Source organism: Bubalus kerabau, chromosome X (assembly GCF_029407905.1).
Source record: "Bubalus kerabau isolate K-KA32 ecotype Philippines breed swamp buffalo chromosome X, PCC_UOA_SB_1v2, whole genome shotgun sequence".
NCBI classification, from domain to species: Eukaryota; Metazoa; Chordata; class Mammalia; order Artiodactyla; family Bovidae; genus Bubalus; species Bubalus kerabau.
In genome coordinates this window covers 46434859-46455426 of record NC_073647.1, presented here as the reverse complement: position 1 = coordinate 46455426, position 20568 = coordinate 46434859, and the positions used below count along the sequence as shown (strand labels likewise).

Below are 20568 nucleotides of genomic sequence, written 5' to 3'. Positions count from 1 at the left end.
TAAAGTAATTAACTTCTCATTAAAATAAATAAATTTATATTAAAAATAAAAAATAAAACATAGACATTACTTTGGCAACAATGGTCTGTTTAGTCAAAGCTATGGTTTTTCCAGTGGTCAGGTATGGATTGAGAGTTGGACTATAAAAAAGCTGAGCGCCAAAGAATTGATGCTTTTGAACTGTGGTGTTGGAGAAGACTCTTGAGAGTCCCTTGGACTGCAAGAAGATCCAACCAGTCCACCCTAAAGAATATCAGTCCTGAGTGTTCATTGGAAAGACTGATGTTGAAACTGAAACTCCAATATTTTGGCCACCTGATGCGAAGAGCTGACTCATTGGTAAAGACCCTGGGTCTGGGAAATATTGAGGCCAGGAGGAGAAGGGGACAATAGAGGAAGAGATGGTTAGATGGCATCACCAACTCAATGGACATGGGTTTGGGTGGACTCCTCTAGTTGGTGATGGACAGGGAGGCCTGGTGTGCTGCGGTTCATGGTGTTGCAAAGAATCAGACACGACTAAAAACTGAACTGACATCCTTTCAGGCTTTCAGTGGAGACCAGTCCATCTGTCTTCCCATTTGTCTCTGCCTATCAGAATTTAAGTGCATCAATTATCTATTTTTATCTTAAAGGGGTGATCTTGTGGGGGAGCCTCACTGTACAGTCTGTACCATAGTCAGCGGGTTTGGGGTTCCGGATGGGGCTGGATTTGATGGACCACAAGTCACATCTTGCCTTAGGGTGTGCCAGCACCTATGGCTGGGAAGTTCAGTGGTACCTGGTCTGAAGCCAGATGTGAGGCAGAGACTTCCTTTTTCTTAGTGGCTTTCACTGTCCTATTGGGGGCAGGGTAGTATCCCAAGTTTCTGGACCAGAAGCCCTGAATGTCAGACCAGATCTGGCTGTGTTCCCTCAAGTATGTACTCTCCCCTCTCCCAGCACTGCAACCCCTGCCACAGAGGGACAAGAGGAGCATGTTCTGGTTAGAAAAATAACAAAAGGAGCAAATCTCTAGGCTGGCTTCTTAAGAGATCCAGGCTGCCTCCAACGTGCCACCTGTGCCATCACCATCAGTAGTGTGTCCTGCTCTGCTTAAACATACCTTCTGGTCTGAGACCTCTTGGTCCCTCACAGCTGGTCACTACCCTGCAAGTTCCCATAGGGGAGGGTCCAGGCCATGCCAGGGGAAAGGGGGCACTACAAGAAAGCCCCAAGTGGACCACCCACCCTGTGGTTGGTGGCCTGTGGGGGCCTCACAGTGTCCACCCCTCCTACCAGCACAGAAGGCCCAAGTCTGTGCCACAATCTACTCCCGAGTTGTCCCTCCATTTCTCTCACAGGGGCTCCAGGAGCCAGCAGGCGAAGGCAGATGTCTGAGGCCCGAGTCCATAGGGCAGAGAGCTGAGGAGGTCCAGGCAGTGCCAAGAGTCAAGGTGAGTTGGCTACCCTGAGTGTGCACCAGGGACCCCACATCCCAGAACAGTGGGGACCCAAAAGGCCCTAATCCTCCCCACCATGTCAGCCCCACAACCTCAAGCTGTGCTGACTGCACACTGGTGAGCCACCTCACGTCCTCCTTCAGGTAACCAGGGGTTAGGCCGCTTAGGAGGAGCTCCTCTATGAGGCCTGAGAGCACCCCTCAAGGGGAGACTTGTAAGTGGCCTGAATCATACCGCCCAGGGTGGGTTTCTCTCCTGAGGACGCTCACAACCAGCCTCGCACGCAGGCCCAGGATCCCCATCTGTCCCCCTGCCTCACTCCTGTCTGCACCTCAACCCTGGTCATCATGCAAGGGATGCATGAGCTCTGCCAGCCTGAGAGAGTCTTTCAGGATCCAAGAAAGGAAGAAGGCCTGATGGAGGCACAGTTCATTTGGGGTGAGGAGAAGGATGTGGAGGAGGAGGATGAAGAGGAGCAGAAAGTGGGGAAGGAGGAGGAGGACCAGCAGCAGCAGCAGGTGGAGGGAGGAGGAGCAAGTAGAGGAAGGAGATGCAGCTACCTTCTCCTTCTCCTGGTCCGGGGTACCCTGGAGGAAGTGGCTGCTGCTGCAACACCCAGTCTCCCCCAGAGCCCTCTGGGTGTCTGGTCCTCCCCCAATGCCATGGCTGCTAGTCCAGGGATCCAATATGAAGAGCATGGCCTCAGCAGGCAAGATGAAGTGCTAAGCACCTCACGTAACCAGGAAGATTCCAGATCCTGGCTCTGAGATGCCCTGCGGGTGAAGAAGAATGAGCTGGTGCAATTCCTGCTCAGCAGGTGTCTTGCCAAGGAGCTGATCACAAAGGCAGAAGTGCTGAACAGTGTGCTCAAAGATTACCAGGACCATTTCCTGGTGGTCTTTGGTCAAGCCTCAGAGTATTTGCAGCTGGTCTTTGGCTTGGAGGTGAAGGAGGTGGACCCCAGTGAGCACACCAATATCCTGGTCCCCTCCCTGGGCCTCATCCTCAGTGAGATGCTGAGCGATGGGCAGAGGTTGCCCAAGGCTGGCCTCCTGGTGGTGATCCTGTGCCTGATCGCTGTGAAGGACGGCCATGCCCCTGAGAAGGAGATCTGGGGAGCACTCAGCAGGATGAGGGTGTGTCTCGGTAAGAACACTTCATCTATGGGGAGCCCAGGGAGCTGCTCACCCAAGTTTGGGTGCAGGAGGGGTACCTGGTGTACCAGCAGGTGCCTGATGAAGACCCTGTTTGCTACGAGTTCCTGTGGGGTCCCCAGGGCTATGTGGAGACCAGCAAGTTTAAAGACCTGGAATATCTGGACAGAGTTGGTTGAAGGGGTCCCAGTTCCTTCCAACCCCTCTGCAAAGGCTGCGAGGGAGGAGGAAAGAGGACTCTGAGCCAGAGCAGCAGCCAGGCTCCTTCCGGGCCCATGTCCAACAGCTTGTCCTAGGGGGCAGGAAAGGAGGCTGATTCTTCCCTTTGATATTGAAGAGGAAACAGTCAGCCTTTTCAGCAGTGAAGGTCCGGGCCCGTTGGGGGAACCCGGTGTGTGGCATCTTTGTGTTCCTGTTCTCTACAATCACATGGAGGCTCATCTCTGTTTTCTTTAGGAATTTTTCAAATGTTATTCCATTTTATAGAAGACAATGCATTCCAGTATCTAACAATGTCAATGACGTTGATCATCACACTGTGCTTGTACTTAACCAGTTCAAGATGAAGAGTTTTCCTGTTCTGTAAGAGAGAGTAGGAACACTTCCATTCTATTCTGTGGTCCTGCACAAGATAACATGGAATTAGAATTAGAATGATTTTGGAAATATGAATTTATTTAGCAGTGATATAGTTGGTGGAAAAATTAGAAAATAAAAAGTGATAGTAGTGAATTCTTTCTTCTTATACCTTGTGTGTGTTCATTTGGTACAGCTAAGGGATCTCAGTTTATGTGGATTTTCCTGGGTTATCAAAAGAAGCAGCAATTCATCTGAGTCAAGCAGCCCCCTCCTCACTGGCACATTTATTGAAAAGACCTTTATGGAGCCTCTGCTGCATGAAAGGCCCTGTGTTAGCAGTGGGGACACTGGGAGAAGCAGGACACTCCCATACCTAGAGCGATGGTCTAGGAGCCACAGTCACATGAGGTGCCTCATGGGAGGGAGGGGAAATGGGACATTGCTGTAAGGTGTCCTTTTGGCTCTTGAATAAAGCCCAGAGAGATCTCTTTTTGGGGAAGCATGGAAGGGGTCCTAGCTCTTGTCACTTTGCTGCTGACCACAAGGATGGCACAGGTGTTTTCTACCCATTATCTGCTAGGAATCCTGAAGAACGCCCATCTCACTCCCTTGAAGTGATGCCCAGAAATCCACGGACTGACCCTCTCTTCCCTGGTCCTGGGGGCCCAGAACTCAAGGTGTTAACTAGCTTTCAATTATCTTCATTGTAATTGGGCATTTTAATCAAAGACTCAACATTTATTGGTGCTGCAATGACGGAAGGTAAGTGTTTGGATGCAAGACCACCTGGGACACATGCAAAGAGTGGTTCCTGCTTCTGTTTCCTGGAGCTGCTTGGGTCCTGCTGGAACACTCCTCCACACCCAAATTTTACAGGTCCTCTAACTGGAAATGGGCCTTTCTGGGTAGCCCATACAATGAAGAATCTGTTTGCATTGTGGGAGTCCTGGGTTCAATCCCTGGGTCAGGAAGATCCCCCTGGAGAAGGGCATGGCAACTCACTCCACTATTCTTGTCTGGAGAATTCCATGGACAGAGGATCCTGGCAATCTGTAGTTAATGGAGTTGTATAATCAGATATGACTGAGCGACTAACACTATGGTCCACTACAGTCTAAGTAGAAAATTTTCTTAGTTTTATTTATGAAACTTCCTGTTTGGCTAATTAGGAATTCCACATCCTATTGAGGTGCATATTCTCTAACCTTCCCTGGATCACAAAGTAGCCAACCCCATCCAGTGGACAGTGGAGGATTTTCTGGGGGCAACAGGGTGAAAGATTCCTGCCCTGTTATCACAGGGTCAACTGTTGCCAGGCCCTGTGAGCTCTGTCTCATCCCTTATGTCCATCCTGCAGCCCAATACACGGGGCTCCTCACACCCGCTCGCCTCCCACATGAAGAACTGAGGCCATGGGGCTTGGCCATCTTCCCAGGATCACGTGCTAGTGAGGGCCGCGGTGGGCTCAAAGCCCTGTTCTCTATTCCTCTGGAGCCCCCACCTTTCCCGCCCACCCCAGGCCACCAACTGACCTTGAGACTTCTCATACCTTCCTCTTCTCAGTGCTACACGATGCCTCTGAGGTGACAAAAATCAGGCCTGTGGAAGGAAGGGGACAAGGAAAATCAGAAGAACTGTGGGGCTGCTCTGTGGTTTGCTGAGAACTGACTCTGCTCGGGGCCGGCATCTCTGTCCAGTCCCAGCGCCTCCAGCCTGAGGGTGGCGCCCTGTCCCAGCTGCTGCCATGGGGCCTCCTGCCCAACTGAACCTGCCAGGCTGACCAGCTCATCACTGAGCAGGAGTGAGGGAAAGCCTGACTGTATGGTCCCAGTTCCCACTGGGATAAGACCCTACAGGAGGCTCCTCCGATATGGGAGGGAAGGGAACACAGGTGGATCCCTGAGGCTCCAGGTCTCCCAAGCTGCAGTGAGGGAGGGGAGCAGTTGGAGGGCCTTTGGGCTGGGGAAACCAGGGGATGGACACTAAGCACAGGGGCAGGAGAGTGAGGCAGAGAAAGGCAGGCCTTGGACGTCAGGAGAGCTTGTGTGTGCACAACACAAGTGTCCCGAGCCACGGCTGACAAAGACCCCCTTGGAGACACACAAACACACTGCCAGGGCCTGGGTGCTTCCTGGCGGAGGGGGACCAGAAAAGGCAGCTCCCTCAGGACCCAGGGGGTGAGGAGGGGAACAAAGCGTGGGAGGGAGCAAGAAAGACCAGCTAGTCAGGCTGCCCACAGATACCAGGACCTTCTGTCGCCTTCAGAGGAGCCACCAGAGGCCCCCACCAACGTTTATAGCCTCCAGAGTCATGTCCCAGTCAGATGAACTGGCTGGAAGCAAAGCTTTGTCAACCAGCTTTTAAGCAGAAAGTCCATGAAGAAGCCCAAGTCGAACCCTGAATCTCATCCATGCCGCCAGTCATTAGGCAGAAAGGCCTCTGGGAGAGCTTCTTCCACACCCTCTTAGCTCACCCCTTTCAGATACCAGGCTGTGGTCCTCACACAGGGAAAATGACCCTGCTACTGGCAGAACTGGGAGACAATGCCCTAGGGTCCTCAAATACGGGCCTTTCCAAGGTACCAGTCTGTTTCCTACACAGTGATTTTCAAGAACAGTGGCCCACAAATACCAGAGAACACGCATCTCCAAACCCACTGCTCTACTGCCCACATGTGGTATAGACCGGTGACTCACTCAGGTTTCATCCAGTCCCACACCCGGATTCTCATACTTTTTCAAATACAGGTTGACGAGGGCTTCCTTTGGTCACATCTAGCTCAACAACTTAGACATGTTCCTTGGAGTGAGTGTGTAAAGGAGGGCCCTTGAAAAACACCTAACCCATAAAATCATTCGATGGGCCTGCCATCTGGGTACCAGAGAACAGGTCCACAGTGGTGGTGGGGACAGGGGCAGGGGTGGGGAAGATCAGAGCTGGCCTTGGAGAGGACCAGTGAAGTGGCTGTTTTCAACAGAACTGGCTGTACCTTGAGCCCCCAATCAAGTCCTTCAAAGGGAAGGTACCCAAAGTGACCCAAATTGGACATGGATTGCCAGGACCAGGGGTAGCAGAAGCCCAACCACCCCACTGAGGAAAGGAAACAGGGCTTTTGAAACAGCCTGCAGGGAGGCTGAATCTGAGGCTCTGGGAAGGGGATGGGAAAAGCACATGCAGGTGTTCCCAAAGTGAATACTCTAGGGCCACCAGAGTGGTGTTTATGGGAAAAATTGGAAACTGAAGACAATAGTCTATCATCTGCAGTGGGATGATACCTGTGTGTGGGCAGAGCTCGGGAGGCTGTGAGCTCAGCGGAGCACCTAGCTTTGCCCTCCCACACGACATTCTGGGGAATCTGTGTCTCAGGTGCTTGGGAACAGTCAAGTAAAATATGAGGTTGCTCCACTGTGCTCGAGCACAGCCCTACAATGGGGAGAGCTCGACCTGGGGGGCGGTGGGGGCAAGACAACAGGACTCTGACTTTGGGGCCAACTGAGCGGGACCAACCAACCAGCAGCAACAGCCAGAAGACAACAAAGCTAGAAGAGGGTGAAGGATGGGGGAGCCACCAACTCAGGTAAGGGAAATCAGCCTGCTACAGACCCCATCTTCTGGGAGGGACAGTCACCAGGGGCCCATATGACTCCTGGGATCTCTCTTGGTGGTAGCAGACCTAGGACTCGCTAGGGCCTGGCCCTTCAGCAGAAGCCAGCCACAGGCCTGTATGTTGTTAGTGAGGGGAGTGAAGTTAGGCACACATTTGTCAACCCAGCCAGGGACTGGCCCATGAAACAATGTGCCTGGCAGCAGAAGGGAGCCCTTGTAGGCAACCTGAAAAATACTTTTCTGTACTGTCAGACAACAGCCAAGCTGGGGATCCCATCTCCATACCCGGACACCCTCCCCCACACAGGTCCAGGGCTGCCTCTCCACATAACCTCTGTGACATCATGAAACAGTTAAGGAAGCTGACCACTTAATTGGCTGCCTGTCCCATGACCCAGATTCTAGAATCTCCAGAGAGTATTTATGGGGCACCCCGACCATGGTCTGAGGCCCGTTTTCCCTGAGCACTCGCTGCTTGGATAGATAATGCTCCTTAGCTAGACTGGCTCCATGGCTAGTCAGAGTTCCCATGAGTCACAGGCAGCCCTGCTGATCCTATCAACTGACGGGGAGCCTGCAGCAGGGGACACCCGTGATTCCTCCCCAGATCCAACCCTGGATTCAGGGGAGGCTTTGGAGAAGAAGGGTGACCAGCCCAAGAGCCCAGATCCAGGCCTCCATGACAATCCGCGCCTACAGGGCCCGAACCCAGAAATGGCCAAAGAGGAAGAGAACAACGCCATCCTTGGGCTGTCCTTCCCCAGGAAGCTCTGGAGGATTGTGGAGGATGCAGCCTTCACCTCTGTGCACTGGAACGATGAGGGAGATACAGTGGTCATCGAGGCAGATCTCTTCCAGATAGAGGTACTCCAGCGCAGAGGCATGGACCAGATCTTTGAGACAGACAGCATCAAGAGCTTCATCCGTGAACTGAACCAGTACGGGTTCAGGAAAGTCCACCCTTCGAGTCACACTGCAGGGAAGAAGCTCCTGGTAACGTAGAAAGCCCTTTTGGGGAGACTAGACTAGATGAGCTGAGTGCTGGACGGGTTTCATTTCCTAGGAGAATGTTGTTCTCATGAGAGGGTGGTTAAGGAAAGAAGAGAAAGCAGGATCTGTTGTGTTCCACCACCCCTCTTAGACAGGATCCATGGGGGTGACTCCAGACACTGAGTGGCCACTTGATGTCAGGGAGGGCCAGTAACACCTCAAGTGAAGATGGCCCTGGGCGAGCCCTAGGAAGTGACATGCTAGGACCTCATAAGCTGCCAGGAATGAAGAGATCTTGTCTTCATACTTAGGCATGGCCCGGACTGTTGTGGGGAGGAGGGTGGTGAGGAAGGGCTCTTCTCCCCTCTCATGCCTAAAGTGATTCATTTCCTTTCAGATCTATCGAAACTCCAATTTTCAGAGAGACAAGCCTCTGTTTCTGCAGAACATCCAGAGGACAGGCAACCCCAGAACAACTTCTCAGCCTGCCACTGGCACAACAACAACTCCAAAGAGAAAGAAGCGAGTGGTGGCAACCAGACACTCTCCTCAATTCCACCACAACGAGTTCACCCAAAAGGCTGGCAACAAAGTCCAGAAGGGGATGCCAACTGCTCGCAGAACCCCCAGCCAGTGCTCATTTGTGTTTTCTGACCTTTGGTCTGTGGGCAGTGTAGCCAAGTGGGCTGGAGGAAGCCATCTCCCCAATGAGCAGGGTGGCCCCAGCAGAGCGGCTGGAGAGGGCACATCCAGCAATGCCATATCTGTGCCCTTGGCTACTGCTGAAAGGGACAGCCCAGGGAAACTGCCCGAGAGCCCCCCAGTGTACCCAGATTACGAATCAGTGATGACTTTGTACAACACCTGTTACTCCATCCTGATGGCGGGCCTTTTAGTCATGGAACCAGATGAGGCTCCTGAAGTGGAGGATGAGCAGGGAGAATCCTCAGATTATAAGTGTGCCCTCTGTGAGCAGCTCAAGAACAAGCCCAATCCCTGAGCTGCCAGATCTCTAGGGACACTCAAAAGCACTCTCTTATAATTAAAAATAGATTTCTGGCTCTAATAAAGTCAAGCAAAACTCCTTTGGAGCAAATAAACAATCAAACGAGAACTACGAGTCTGTGTTCTTTCTATCTGTCCATTGTATTCACACATGGAACAGGGTGAGCTCGAAGAGGCTGGAAGCCCATGCCCCAGGCAATCTTCAGTCTTGTCCCCATGGTCCATTTTCATCTGAAACAGCAGCATTTCACAGGCTCATCCAAGGGTCTGACCCATGAGCCGAGTGCTGAGGCGAACCCAGGATGGACTGGTCCCTGGGCCTTGCCTGCTGCTCAGCAGATGGCTCAGCTGGGCTCCTGACCTTGGGTGTGTCACCTTCCATGAGTCATACACCCTGCAGCAGAAGAGGCTCCTCAAGGATCCCCCAGTGATGCCACAAGTTTCTGATCAGCAGCTGAGCATCCCAGCTCCCTATCCAGGGGCCTCCTCAAGAGGGCTCACTGGAAAGCAGGGTCAGCCCAGCCACTAAGTGCCTTGCAAACACATTACCCCAAAGCCAAAGACAAGTACAAGGTTTCCACAAGGTGAACACCAGCCCTTGTCACTCTTCCCTCACGGCTGTATTTAGAAGCCTATCTTTGGATGTGAGGCGGCCAGGCACTGCGTCCAACACACATAATTTGAGAGCCAAGGAACACTTTACAGTAGGACAAGTGTCACACCCAAGGACAAACCACGGCCTGTTTCTGGGCCTGCAGGCCTCTCTGCCTGCTTATGCTCAGCCCCACCCCCGGCCTTCCCCCATCACCCCCTGGACACTGTTCCAACATTAAGAATTTGGACCAGAACAGAGAGGGAAAAACACTAACCAGTTTCCTAACAACACATTTCTCTCAACCACCCAGACTCAGCAGGGCCAAAATGAATGGAAACACCACCAATTCGTAGAGCTGAGAGCCCTGGAGTTTCTCGCTGAGTCCAGAGCAGCATCAGGCAAGGGGAGTCCCTGCCCCCAGCCCCGCACCAACTGGGCACTGCAGTGCAGGGCCAATTCAGACACAACCAGATGGGCAAGTCCAGAGCGTGGTGCTGACTGCATGGTATTACCATGTGCTGGTCTCTTGGTCACTTTCCTCTCGAAAGCCCAGTCTGGACAGGACTCCTGCCCAAAGGGGATCAGGTGCTGGGGGATGTCCACCTGGAAGATGTCCTTCCTGCCTCTCCCAGGGATGGGCTGCAGCAGCCAGCGGGGGTTGGCCAGCGCAGTCATGTACTTCTGTCGCAGGTTGGGTAGCAGGGCTTGATTCTCCAGCTCCTGCACCTGGTTGGGACCTAGGTTTTCTAGGCACAGCAAAGTGCCCCAATGACCACAAGACCTGCGTGCAAAGACAGGACACAGAATGAGAATCAGGTCATTCAAAGTAGCACCTTCTTGAGACTAAGACTGTATCATGGAGGGAACCTGAGGTGAACTGGGTCCTCTGGCTGGGGGCTCATCGCGGCAAAGGGTACTCGGGGCGAGGCCAAGCGAGGGAGGAAGTGAAATGAAAGGGAGAGGCCTGGTGCTCCAGGAACCCACCAGGACATGGGCAGTTTTCAGTCTTCCCACTGCAGGCCGCAGTGACAGAGCATGAGGGCCCCAGAGGGGAACAGCAGACATCAGGTCCCCAAGGGATTTACCAGCAGACAGGTGTTGCAGTGGGGTCTCACCCCTGGAGAGTCAGGGGACTTGCTCAGGCCCAGCTTCAGGCAATGTGGGGATGGAACCCAGGCTGTGTGCTTTACTGCTTCTCATGGTCTCTGCCAGGCACACAGACACACATGTGGGGACACACACATACACACAGACAAGTGCCATGTGCAGTCCTGGATGCACCTCTGCCTCAAGCACAAACGGGGACTGAGGCCCAGAGTGGTGATCAGGCACCTTGTGCCACCAGTTCCCAGCCCATGGACCCTTGCTGTCCCTCTGAAGAAACCTCAGACCCCATGCCCAACCCCACCAACTAGTTCAAATAAAACAAACAAGTACAACCCAGCTGAGATCCAGGGCAGTGCCAGGGCCCATGTGGGCAGCATGGGGCAGGGTGTCACTTACCCACGATCACTCCATGGCCGAACGTTTTCCCAGCAAGGCCTGGATCTGGGTGGGGCTCATTCTTAGCCTCTGATACAGCAGCTCCCACTAGGCCGAGTCTTTCCAGTCCTGGTACACCATGTGGATGGCCAGGGTACAGTGCCGGTGACCATGTAGCACGGGCCACCATGGCATCTCCAGGTTCTTGACACTGTTTAAAACGAAACCTGAATAAGGCTGTCGGAAGAACAGATGGCCGAACTTCATCTCCCAGGGCTCCTAGGGCTGCCAGGGCCTCATGTGGCTGCGGAAACACAAAACCACAAAAGTCAGGAGTGTGATTCAGAGGCCTGCAAGCTCAGAGCCCTGGGCTGGACCTCAGCCCCACGAGCCCGAGCATCCTCCAAATCTGCTGACACAGAACGCAGGGGTCAGAGAGAGCTGGCTCATTCCATTCGTCTCCACACAGTCCACTGATAGGGGGGTGGTGACCCAGAGGACCCATCCATTACATGCAGTCTGTGGGGAGGTCAGCAAGGAGGGTGGGACAGTGGGAGAGAGGCACAAGGTGAGTTCCAAGACAGAGAGCCCTGACACCCTGCGAGCACTGAAGAGGGAGGGCCAGCCCCCTGGTTTCACAGCCCAGAGGGCTCTGGTCCTCTCCCGGCACAGACAGGCATTGTCCTGGGCTTGGCTTCCCCCACTCCCTGCCACCACCCCACCCTTCAGCTCCATAACCCCGTCACTGCCCATGCTCTGAAGATCCCCCATCTTAGCCCAGGGATGCTAAGGGCATATCCATGCTAACCAATCTGGACTCGGCCCTGGGGCACCCTGGACCTCAGATGGCCCTGCCAGGTGTCTTCCCCATGCCTTTGGGAGCCACCTTCCTCCTAGCCCTTCCCATACCACTGCCTCCACTGTCAGCAGATGCCCCGGCCCCTGCCCAGAGCCTCGAGAAAGAACCAAGGAGAACAGGAACTAATGGGATGGGTGCACTCCATGTCATTACCAGGGCCTGGGACGGCACCATTCAGGTATCACAGAATTCAGACCTCAAATATTACACTAGGTTACCATCACCTCATTCAATGGCTGAGGTGGCACTGAGACATAGACTGCAGGGGACCTGAACACACACATCTCCATTCGCACTTCTTTCCCTGTACCTGGAGGGGGGGTCCACGTTCACTGGAGGGAGCTGGAGGCAGAGGAGCAGAGCCATGAGCCTGAACCTCAGCAGGGTCTCAGCACCTCGCAAGGGGCCCCCATTTCCACATGGCTATGAGGACAGAAACAAGGTCCCAGGGGCACCCAACCCAGGGCCTTTTGGGCCTTTCCTTCATTTGGCACAGCAGAGCCTCAGTTCTCACAGGCCCACAAGGTCCCACATGATCTGGCTCCTACCCTACTGGCCTGCTCTCCTCGCCCCTGGATTCACCTCCGGTACCCATGAAGGCCATCCTTCCATCCTTGGAACATTCCAGTGTGTTCCTACCTCAGACCCTTTGCAGGGTGTGAAGACTCACATCGCACCTCAGTGTGACCTTACAGACAAAGGAAAGGTCTTCACAGAGCTGATGGGGGTCAAGTGAGCTCATTAGGATGGACCCTCCTCTAACAGGATGGCTGTCCCCATACAAAGGACATACTTAGAGACAGACACGGACACGGACAAACTGGGGTGAAGAGGAAGACGGAGCTCTCCAAGCCCAGACACACCCACCAAGGCCAGCAATGCCCTGGAAGTGAGGGGGGAGACATAGGACAGACTCCACAGCCCTCATGAGAGCCAACATCAGCTGACATATCAACCTCGGCTGCCGAGGCTCCTGAACCAACACGGTTCCTAGTATGAGCCACCCGGTGCAATCCTGATGTGACTGCTGGCAAATGAAGCCAGAGGGTCAGCTCTGTCGGGACATCTCTCCACAGGGGTAAGGGGGGAGTGGGGGATGGCTTCTCCACTCCCAGCACCTAGAGCACACTCCTCCATGTCTGCAAAATTCATGTGTCTGTTTACACCTCCCCTTGTCGGGGGTCCCACAATTTACTGATGCTTCCCTCCTGATGGAAGGGAAGGGAAAACTCATTCTGCCAATAGAGCCACTCCATGTGACCACACACTCACTGAAGAACCATGCAGGAGGCGGCCCAGTGCACATGACACACACCCGAGGTGCTGACACATGCCAGCAAATGGCCTTCCACAAAGGCTTCCCCTGTTTCCACTCCACCAACCACAGGCAAGGGTGTCATGTCCTCATGCACTGCCTGGTCCCGAGCATCATCATTCGGTTGAACATTTGCCCATGTGCTGGGTGACAAAGGGTTACACTGTTCATTGGGTCTGGCTTGGTTACAAGGCTGGCCCTTGGGACTTTGCCATTGCTATGTCTTCTACTAGGGTATGTGACTGGATTCCATGCTTGCCCAGTTTGTGCCATTCAGTATCTCAGCCAACCCAACCCCTTCCTCCTGAGAGCCTCTGAATCTCACCTGTGTGGGTGGAATCCCTGAGCAAGAAGTGGCTGCAAGCATTCCTATGGCCTGAAGCAGAAGGTGCCTGCTTGGTGGCCAGAGGAGAAAACATTCTTCTGCTTGCTTGACTGGGCATCTTCCCCTGCACAAGGACCAGAGGAACAGGGAGAAAGTCACCAGTGACAATACAGCAATCTTGGACAACAAGCCACCACCGTCTTCTCCTCACCGGGGGCCTCAGGCAACGGGGTCCCAGGAGGGCCCAATTCATGAGAAACACACGTGCAGGTTCCCTCAGGGTGGGTTCTGCTCATCACAGCAGCTGGCCTGTCCTCACCGGGCTGGGACAGGGACTCCATGATGTCTCAGTCTGCAGCACATAAACCCATACCCCAGGAGTGATTGTGATTTACAGCCCAGAAGACCCCGCAAAGAACAAGAGAAAATGACTCCTCCCCTCACACTGCCACTCTGGAATGATCCGGGAGCCGCAACAGTCAGTGGGCCGCCCTCCATGGACTCCTGGTTGGGCCCCACCAGGAGGGGAACTGTGGACAAGCAGCTGAGCCCTGCAGGGTCAGAGAGGGGAGGGGGGCGACTTCCAGCGGGAGGGTGGGGCTAGCGTTAGGTCATAGTCCAGGGGCGGGGTAAGAGGTTGGATGGCAGGTCTGGGGCATCTTCCCATGTGTCCTGGGGCATTGCTGGGATGCACACGTGGAAAGAAAGCAGTGGTGGGGGGGGGTACTGTGACTGTGGAGGGGGTCAGAAGGTCCAGCTTGGCCTCCTGGCATGCACTCCTGGTCCCAGAACCTGGAAGCCCATGCCTGGAGGTACCATCTAGGCACGAGGCAGGTCCCGCCTTCCTGCAGGCAGAGCGAGTCGTGGGCACTTTGGGATGGTTGGGCTGCGGCCACCAGGCAGGACAGTGGTCCGCCACTAGGACCGAGACAGCTGACAGCACTGGCTGGCTTCAGTCGCATGTGCCCACAAACAGGGACACCTGTCATTTCCGGTGTGTATGGCTGCCCTTTCTCACGTAGGCACGCAGTTACATAGACACACATGTACGAACAAAGGTGCATTCCTTCACCGGCCCTGTCCGCTAGGAGACAAACTAAGATCCGTCACGCTCTGAGGCACCTGGAAGGTCAGGCCGGGAGGAGCCTCGAGACCAGCAGCCTGAAGCAGGACCCAGAGGAGGACCAGGAAGTGAGCGGCCTGGTGGAAGAGAGGGGGAGGAGGTGGGAGGAGCAGTGTGGGAGGAAGAGTGTGGGAAAGACGGAGCTGAGGTGGAGATTCTGGAGAAGGACTCAACTCAGGGCTGGGGCAGGGCGGGACTGGGACACAAAGGGGCTTGGCTGGGGCTGGGGTGGGGTTTGGGCATGGCTCTGGGTGGGGTGGAGCCACCAGAGGCAGGGCGTGGCTGACAAGGATGGAGCTGTGGGCCCAGGAAACCCACGGAGAGTGGGCCTGTCCAGCTTCATGGCAGAGGCCAGACTGTGCCCTTTTGAGTCCTTGCCATAGGCGTCCAGTCCGTGAGAATCGGCGAGAGTCAAAGTGACCGTGACCCAGTGTCCTCAGTGACTGCATCTGAGCTTCAGAGTGGACCCCAGGGGCCAGGGAGGCAGACAGAGGCACGACCTCTGGGTAGAGTCCCCCATCTCTGGGCTGAAAACCCGGGCTGTCTCCCCTCCAAGCCACCCTGGGACTGTTGGCCCAGTGCTGAGCAACAGTCTATCTGTTTTTTTGCAGATGCTGAAGAAAATCCTCCCTGTGTTACCTGCTGCCCCTGGGACTTGAGATGTCTCAGAGAAAGGCAGCTTTGCCTTCAAAACTGTTTCCTGAACTCTTCCTCTTGTCTGGGGGCTCAGCCCACCCAGGGCAACCACCTGACTCTGCTCCTGACCGCCACCCTGGCTGCTGTGTCCCTGCCTCCCATGTGCCTGATCACAGTAAATGCTCCTCTTCCTGTCCCCACTGCTACTTGTTGAGCTCAGGCCTCATGGCCTGGGGCCAGTGCTGTCAGCCTAGGCTCCCCCCACCAGCTTGGACCCCTCTTGTCTCTCCTCTTCCACCAAGTGTTGCACACACTATCGATTCTGTCGATGTGTGTCACACCGCACACACATCTGTCCTCAACCCTGGATGGGAAGTACAGCTGAGCCCAAGCCCCAACCCATCCATGGTGCCCTGGGGGGCTTCCTGTGGTCCCAGGTCTCCTTCCTCGTTTCCCAGCACTCTGGATGGCTGTGCTGGCCCTGGGCTCTGTGCAGAGTACATCTGGGACCCCACACTTCAGATCGTGCAGTTCCTGCCCCTGGACCGCTGGCTCCTCTTGTCCTGACAACCTAGTGTCCTCCTTCCAAGCACAGCTGTAACATCCCTTTTCTGTCTGCCCGAGTGTCATGTGCTTTCATCTGGTAGTTCTGGGGCACCGTGCATCTTCCTTTTGAAGCCTTTGCCCTGTTCTTCCATCCAGACTGTGTCTGCTGTGCACAAGTCTGGACTGCCAAGGGTTACCGAGTCCCAGGAAGGCAGGGTCGATGTCTCACTGGTTCCCGTTAGCCAGGTACCCATGCAACTGCTGACGTGGGAATGTTATTCCAAGCAGTACTTTCCCTTCTAGCATGCTCTCTCCTTGCAGAACTCTCCCGGCTATGAATTGAGGGGCAGAGGCTGCCTCCTGGATTTGAGGCCTCAGTGCTGCAGGGATCCGAGCTAATACCACACCCAACTCCCTCATGCTGGTGCCCTGATCCTTGCCTCAAGAGTGGTTATCAGCTACCTCCATACACCCCAGAACCTCCTGGTAGTGGTCTCAGATCATGAGGGAGCATCCTGTGAATGGTAGGTAGGCTGCTGCTGTTCTTTCTGCATCTTGGTTATGAACTAGACCTTGCCCAGTGAACTGGACACCTATGATGTGTGGCTGCTGATGGGGGCAGCTGTGAGGCCCTGCTCCATGGCATTTCTCCACACCAGTCCCATCCCTTCTGCTGGCACCAGTTCTCCTCACGTGCCCAGATGTGTAGACCAATCCACAGGGAGTGCTGCCTCCCACCCCGCCTGGGTCTCTGAGGCTTGGTGAGGGTTCTACTTTGCTCCTGTTGTGCATTTGCAGACAGCGCTGACCTGGAAGGGCTTGACACAGATTCTTGGTTTCCCTCATGTCCTCCTTGGCCAATGTGGTTTCCTCTCTGAAATGCCTGTTGCCCATATCTCCACTGAGCTGTGTGTCCTTTCTGTGCTGAGTTGTGGGCACTTCTTTTGGGGTCTGGGCACTCATCCCGCCCTGGTGTTTATATTGCAGATTCGTTCTCTTCTGTTTTCAGGCTAGCAATGGACTCAGTATTCGCCTGGTGTCTGGGAGCTGTAAGTGCCCCACAGGTCAGCATGTGTCTGTCAGGTCCTTCCACTGGGGGTTGCCATCCACCCCCAGGCTTGGCACCTGGGGCAAGCAGTCCTCAAGGAGATGCTGCCCTGGTGTCCAGCACTCTGCCCATGAGAGAGGCCTCCTTCACCTCCATGTCAGTTCCTCGGTCCCTACCCAACTTTGGTTCTGGGCCTTGGACTCCCACACGCGGGACAAACCCAGGGGCAGCTGTGTAGCTCCAGGAGGTCAACCAGACCTACTTCCCCTCTGTCCCCAGGGCAGTTCCCATTGACCACACCTCTTTGCATACTGCCCAGATGGAGGGGCCAGCCTGAGAACCGGACGAGTTTCTGATTTCATCTCACTTCTGCTGCAGTTCTTTGAGAGGACATGGCACACATATGACCTGTGGACACGGATGGCCACTCTGCTGCTGCTGCTCAGGGTACTGATTGCCTAGGGGATGGGGCACCACCCAGGGGGACCTGGGAAGCTTCTGTGAGCCTCTGTTGCTGCCCTGCTCTCATTCGCATCACAGGCCTTTACATCATGTTTGACACGGAAGTGGGAGATGCTGGTTTGCATGTGTTCATCACTCCCAAGCTCTGGGGTGTATGTGCTCTTCACTGTCCTCCATCTGGGCACGATGGCCACGACCCAGGTGCCACACCCACCAGCACTGGAGGGGACTCCAGACACCAGGCTGCGGCTCAAAGAATGGATCCAGCTGTTTAGTTTGCAAGGACAAGGAACAGGGAGGGCGGACTGGAGTGTGCATTGTTATCCCATACCCATGGTGAGAGGACTTCAGTGAGGGAATACTCACGCTCTGAGTGGGAGACTGTCCAGCTATCCTTTGAGTACTAGTGTGCCCACCATGGTGACTTGGCCAAGCACAGAGTGGGTGTGAGGGGTCAGGAGCAGAGGATGCCCATGAGTTGCCCCCAGAGGTGAGCAGGTTCTTCAGTTCATGAGCGGGGTGTGTATCCCCTTTTTCTGTGCATTACTCTTTTACACACTGGAGTTCATGCAGGGTTTCCGTTCAGCCTTACCCTCTTTTCCTTACATCACACGTTCCCCCAGGTTCTGAAGGAGTCCTCAACAGACGTCTCACTAAGCCCTGGGCCTGGCTTTGGGGGATATTGCATTCCAGGCCTCCAGGCCCTGGCAGCTCAAGACAGACTGATGAATCCTGGGGACTGGCCCTGTGTCCCTTGACCACTGAGCCCCTGTGCCCAGAAATCCCAGCCCAGGGGGTCGTCCCAAAGGGGCCACAGAGTAAGAGTTAACTGTGTCTCTCAAGTTCGTGTCAAGTTGACCCTGTGTCTGGCAACCTACTCTCCTCTGGTGGTCCCACCTCCCTGTGTGGGTTCACCATCTCAGTGCCCGAGGTCCCTTTGGGAGGGGCTGGGGTTGTTCCCATGTCTGTTTGCTGTGGTGCTGCAGTGTCCTTCTCCCAGGGACCTTCCCCATCCCTGTTCCTCAGTTGCAGACCTGAGAACTGGCTCAGGGGCCAACCTGGGCGAGGGATGTTGACCTGTTTACTCGGGTGGCTGCCTTTGGCCTCAGTGTCATTTTGGACTGTACCTTGGTTGGTTGCCCACCTATCAAAGCTCTGGGAGGCTGCGTTGTATGGACCACCTTCCCTCCTCTGTGGCTCCCGCCTCCTGGGAGGTGGTAGCCCTCATCATGGTCCCTGGCTCCTGGCAGCTCAGTGCAACCCCACGACCTCTGCTGCAGTCCCTGGGCAGCAAGGATGAATGGAGGGGTGTGTCGTCCATCTCCTCCATCACCAGGCCTGGTAAGCCTGACCTGTGTTGTACAGTGACTTCACTCTGCTTGGCGGCTGGGCAGTAGGTGACCAGCTCTTCCCATGCTTCCTTGGTTCTCATCATGGTAGTGCCTTGTGTCCTGCCACAGATCAGGGCAGCCAGCTCCCCTGCTTCCTGGGATGGAGGGCACCTGTGAGGGAGGCCTCTGGTCCGGTTTGCTCCCTTGAGGGTGGGGGCACCAGCTCTTTATGGGGTGGGAGAGGTGGGCTGCTGTTGCAGGCTCAGAAGTTCAGAGACGTCTTGGATGTCCCAGTCTTCTGGGGCCTGCCTCCCAGTCTCTCTGGCCTTCATGTCAGTGATGCATGTTTTCCCGAGAGGACATCCAATGCCAGTGGGTCAATCCTGCCTTGGTGGAACGTTCAGTGTCTTTGAGGTTCAGCCACAGCTGTTGAATCCTGGGCTGATGTTTGTCCACTGCCTAAAGCCTTGTCAGCTACTGGGAAGACTGCCCGCCCCAACATTGGTCCTCACTGTTCTTCATCCTAGGTTGGTCATCACCCTAGAGACAGCAAAGCAAAGAAGTCACTCCCCTCTATTCCACCCCCACCACATTCCACACACCTGGATCTTCTCAGTTGCCAGGGATTTCCTCTCCCCCTGCCAGCCCAGCACATGTTCTAGCATCTGGGCTGTGGCCTTGAGCCCAGGGCTGAGTGCACACAGGCTACTCCCAGGATGGGTCCTTATAACACGTGGGACAGGGGATATCAACCCTGTACCAAGGCCCCATCTTGCCACCTCTCCTCAGACCACCCCAGGGCCAGCTTTCTCAGGATGGGTCCTTTGTGAGGCTGTTCCCAGGGGGTGGGGAGGGTAGGGAGTTGGTGCTGGAGGCTGGCTGGGGACTTACCACCAAGGGGACAGGGAGAAGACATGGTTGGGCAGGGCATCCCATCACCTGCGATGTTGACCTGACAGTTCCTGCCAGCCCATCGGGAGGTGCAGAGCACAGACAGGCACTGGAGGTGTCCACAGTGGGACTTGGTGGTCGGGCCCTCACAGTGCCTGAGACCTCATGATTGCTATTGATGAAGCAGGAAAACTGAAATCAGGAATTTTTGCCCAAGCAGTGGCTGTGTATACACATAGGACACCAACTGCCCTTGCCCATGTGGTGCCATGCTCTGCACTGCACACAGCCCAGTGGGAGGAGGTCTTGGCATCTTTTGCATCAGACAACTGCTGGGTTGGGCAGAACTGCTTCCAGTGCACTGGCCACCCGGCCACCTGCTAGCCCTCATGTAAGCACAGCCTGATGGGAGAGGGCAGGTCTGGGTGCCAGACCTCACAAGACAAAGCGCATTCAAGTCCAAGGACACCCATCCTGCAAGAGGCTCCTCCACCGTGCAAGGCGTCACGTGTCCACTCACACCTGCATCACTCAGGGTGGAGGACTGGAAAGGCTGGAGCACATCTTCCAGACAGACCTGTAAAGCACAGAGCCTGAAACGAGGCAGAGTTTGGGAAACATGTAGCATGGGGAACCAACACCTGACTCACATCGAGGGACCATGGAGGGCTTTTCAGACGGGAGGGCCGTCTGCCCTGGGGCTTATAGTGAAGAGGGTCTCCTTGGCTGGGAAATGGGGGAGGGGCCCCCAGAAGTGTAAGACCCATGGAGGGAACTGAGCCCAGGTGTGTAGCTGGAGCAGGTGAGCTTGTAGAGGGCCCCCAGCCTGACACTATATGTATAGGTTCCCTGAGGGATTTTTGGCAAAGGATTTCTAGGGATTTTGATGTGCTGTGAAGTTTCATCCATTGCCTGCAGAGGCAATTCTGCGTGCCTGATAGGCTGGGCAGGCTCTGGTCCTCCACAGAGGCAGTGTAGGAGGAAGCAGACATTCTGCCCTGCCATCTCAAACCTGGATTGGTCCCTAGCACCACCATTGCTGGAGTGTGAGTCTCAGCAAATCACTCCCTCTCTGAGTCTCCATTTGTTTTTCTGAAGGATGAGCACGGTGTGAAATGTCCCCATTAGGAGTAATCCTATTTGTTGGTGTATCTGATGGGAGTGAGGCAATCACGGGTT

General features: G+C 54.9%; 1 protein-coding gene and 1 pseudogene across 1 annotated transcript; one reads left to right on the top strand and one right to left on the bottom strand.

Moving 5' to 3' along the window:
• The first annotated feature begins 7291 nt into the window (after window positions 1-7291).
• On the top strand, window positions 7292-8771 carry LOC129638653 (heat shock transcription factor, X-linked member 3-like). The gene is made up of 2 exons (XM_055563220.1): window positions 7292-7774; window positions 8169-8771. The coding sequence occupies exons 1-2, from the start codon at window positions 7292-7294 to the stop codon at window positions 8769-8771; spliced, it is 1086 nt and encodes a 361-aa protein (XP_055419195.1).
• A 606-nt stretch (window positions 8772-9377) lies between these two features.
• LOC129639979 (EOLA-like protein) lies at window positions 9378-11120 on the bottom strand (annotated as a pseudogene).
• Window positions 11121-20568: the final 9448 nt, after the last annotated feature.

Bases quoted from the DNA above. Each gene is read 5' to 3' on its own strand.
- LOC129638653 (XM_055563220.1), top strand. From the start codon at position 7,292: ATGGCTAGTCAGAGTTCCCATGAGTCACAGGCAGCCCTGCTGATCCTA. The intron at 7,775-8,168 runs GTAACGTAGAAA...ATTTCCTTTCAG, and splicing joins CTGCAGGGAAGAAGCTCCTG to ATCTATCGAAACTCCAATTT.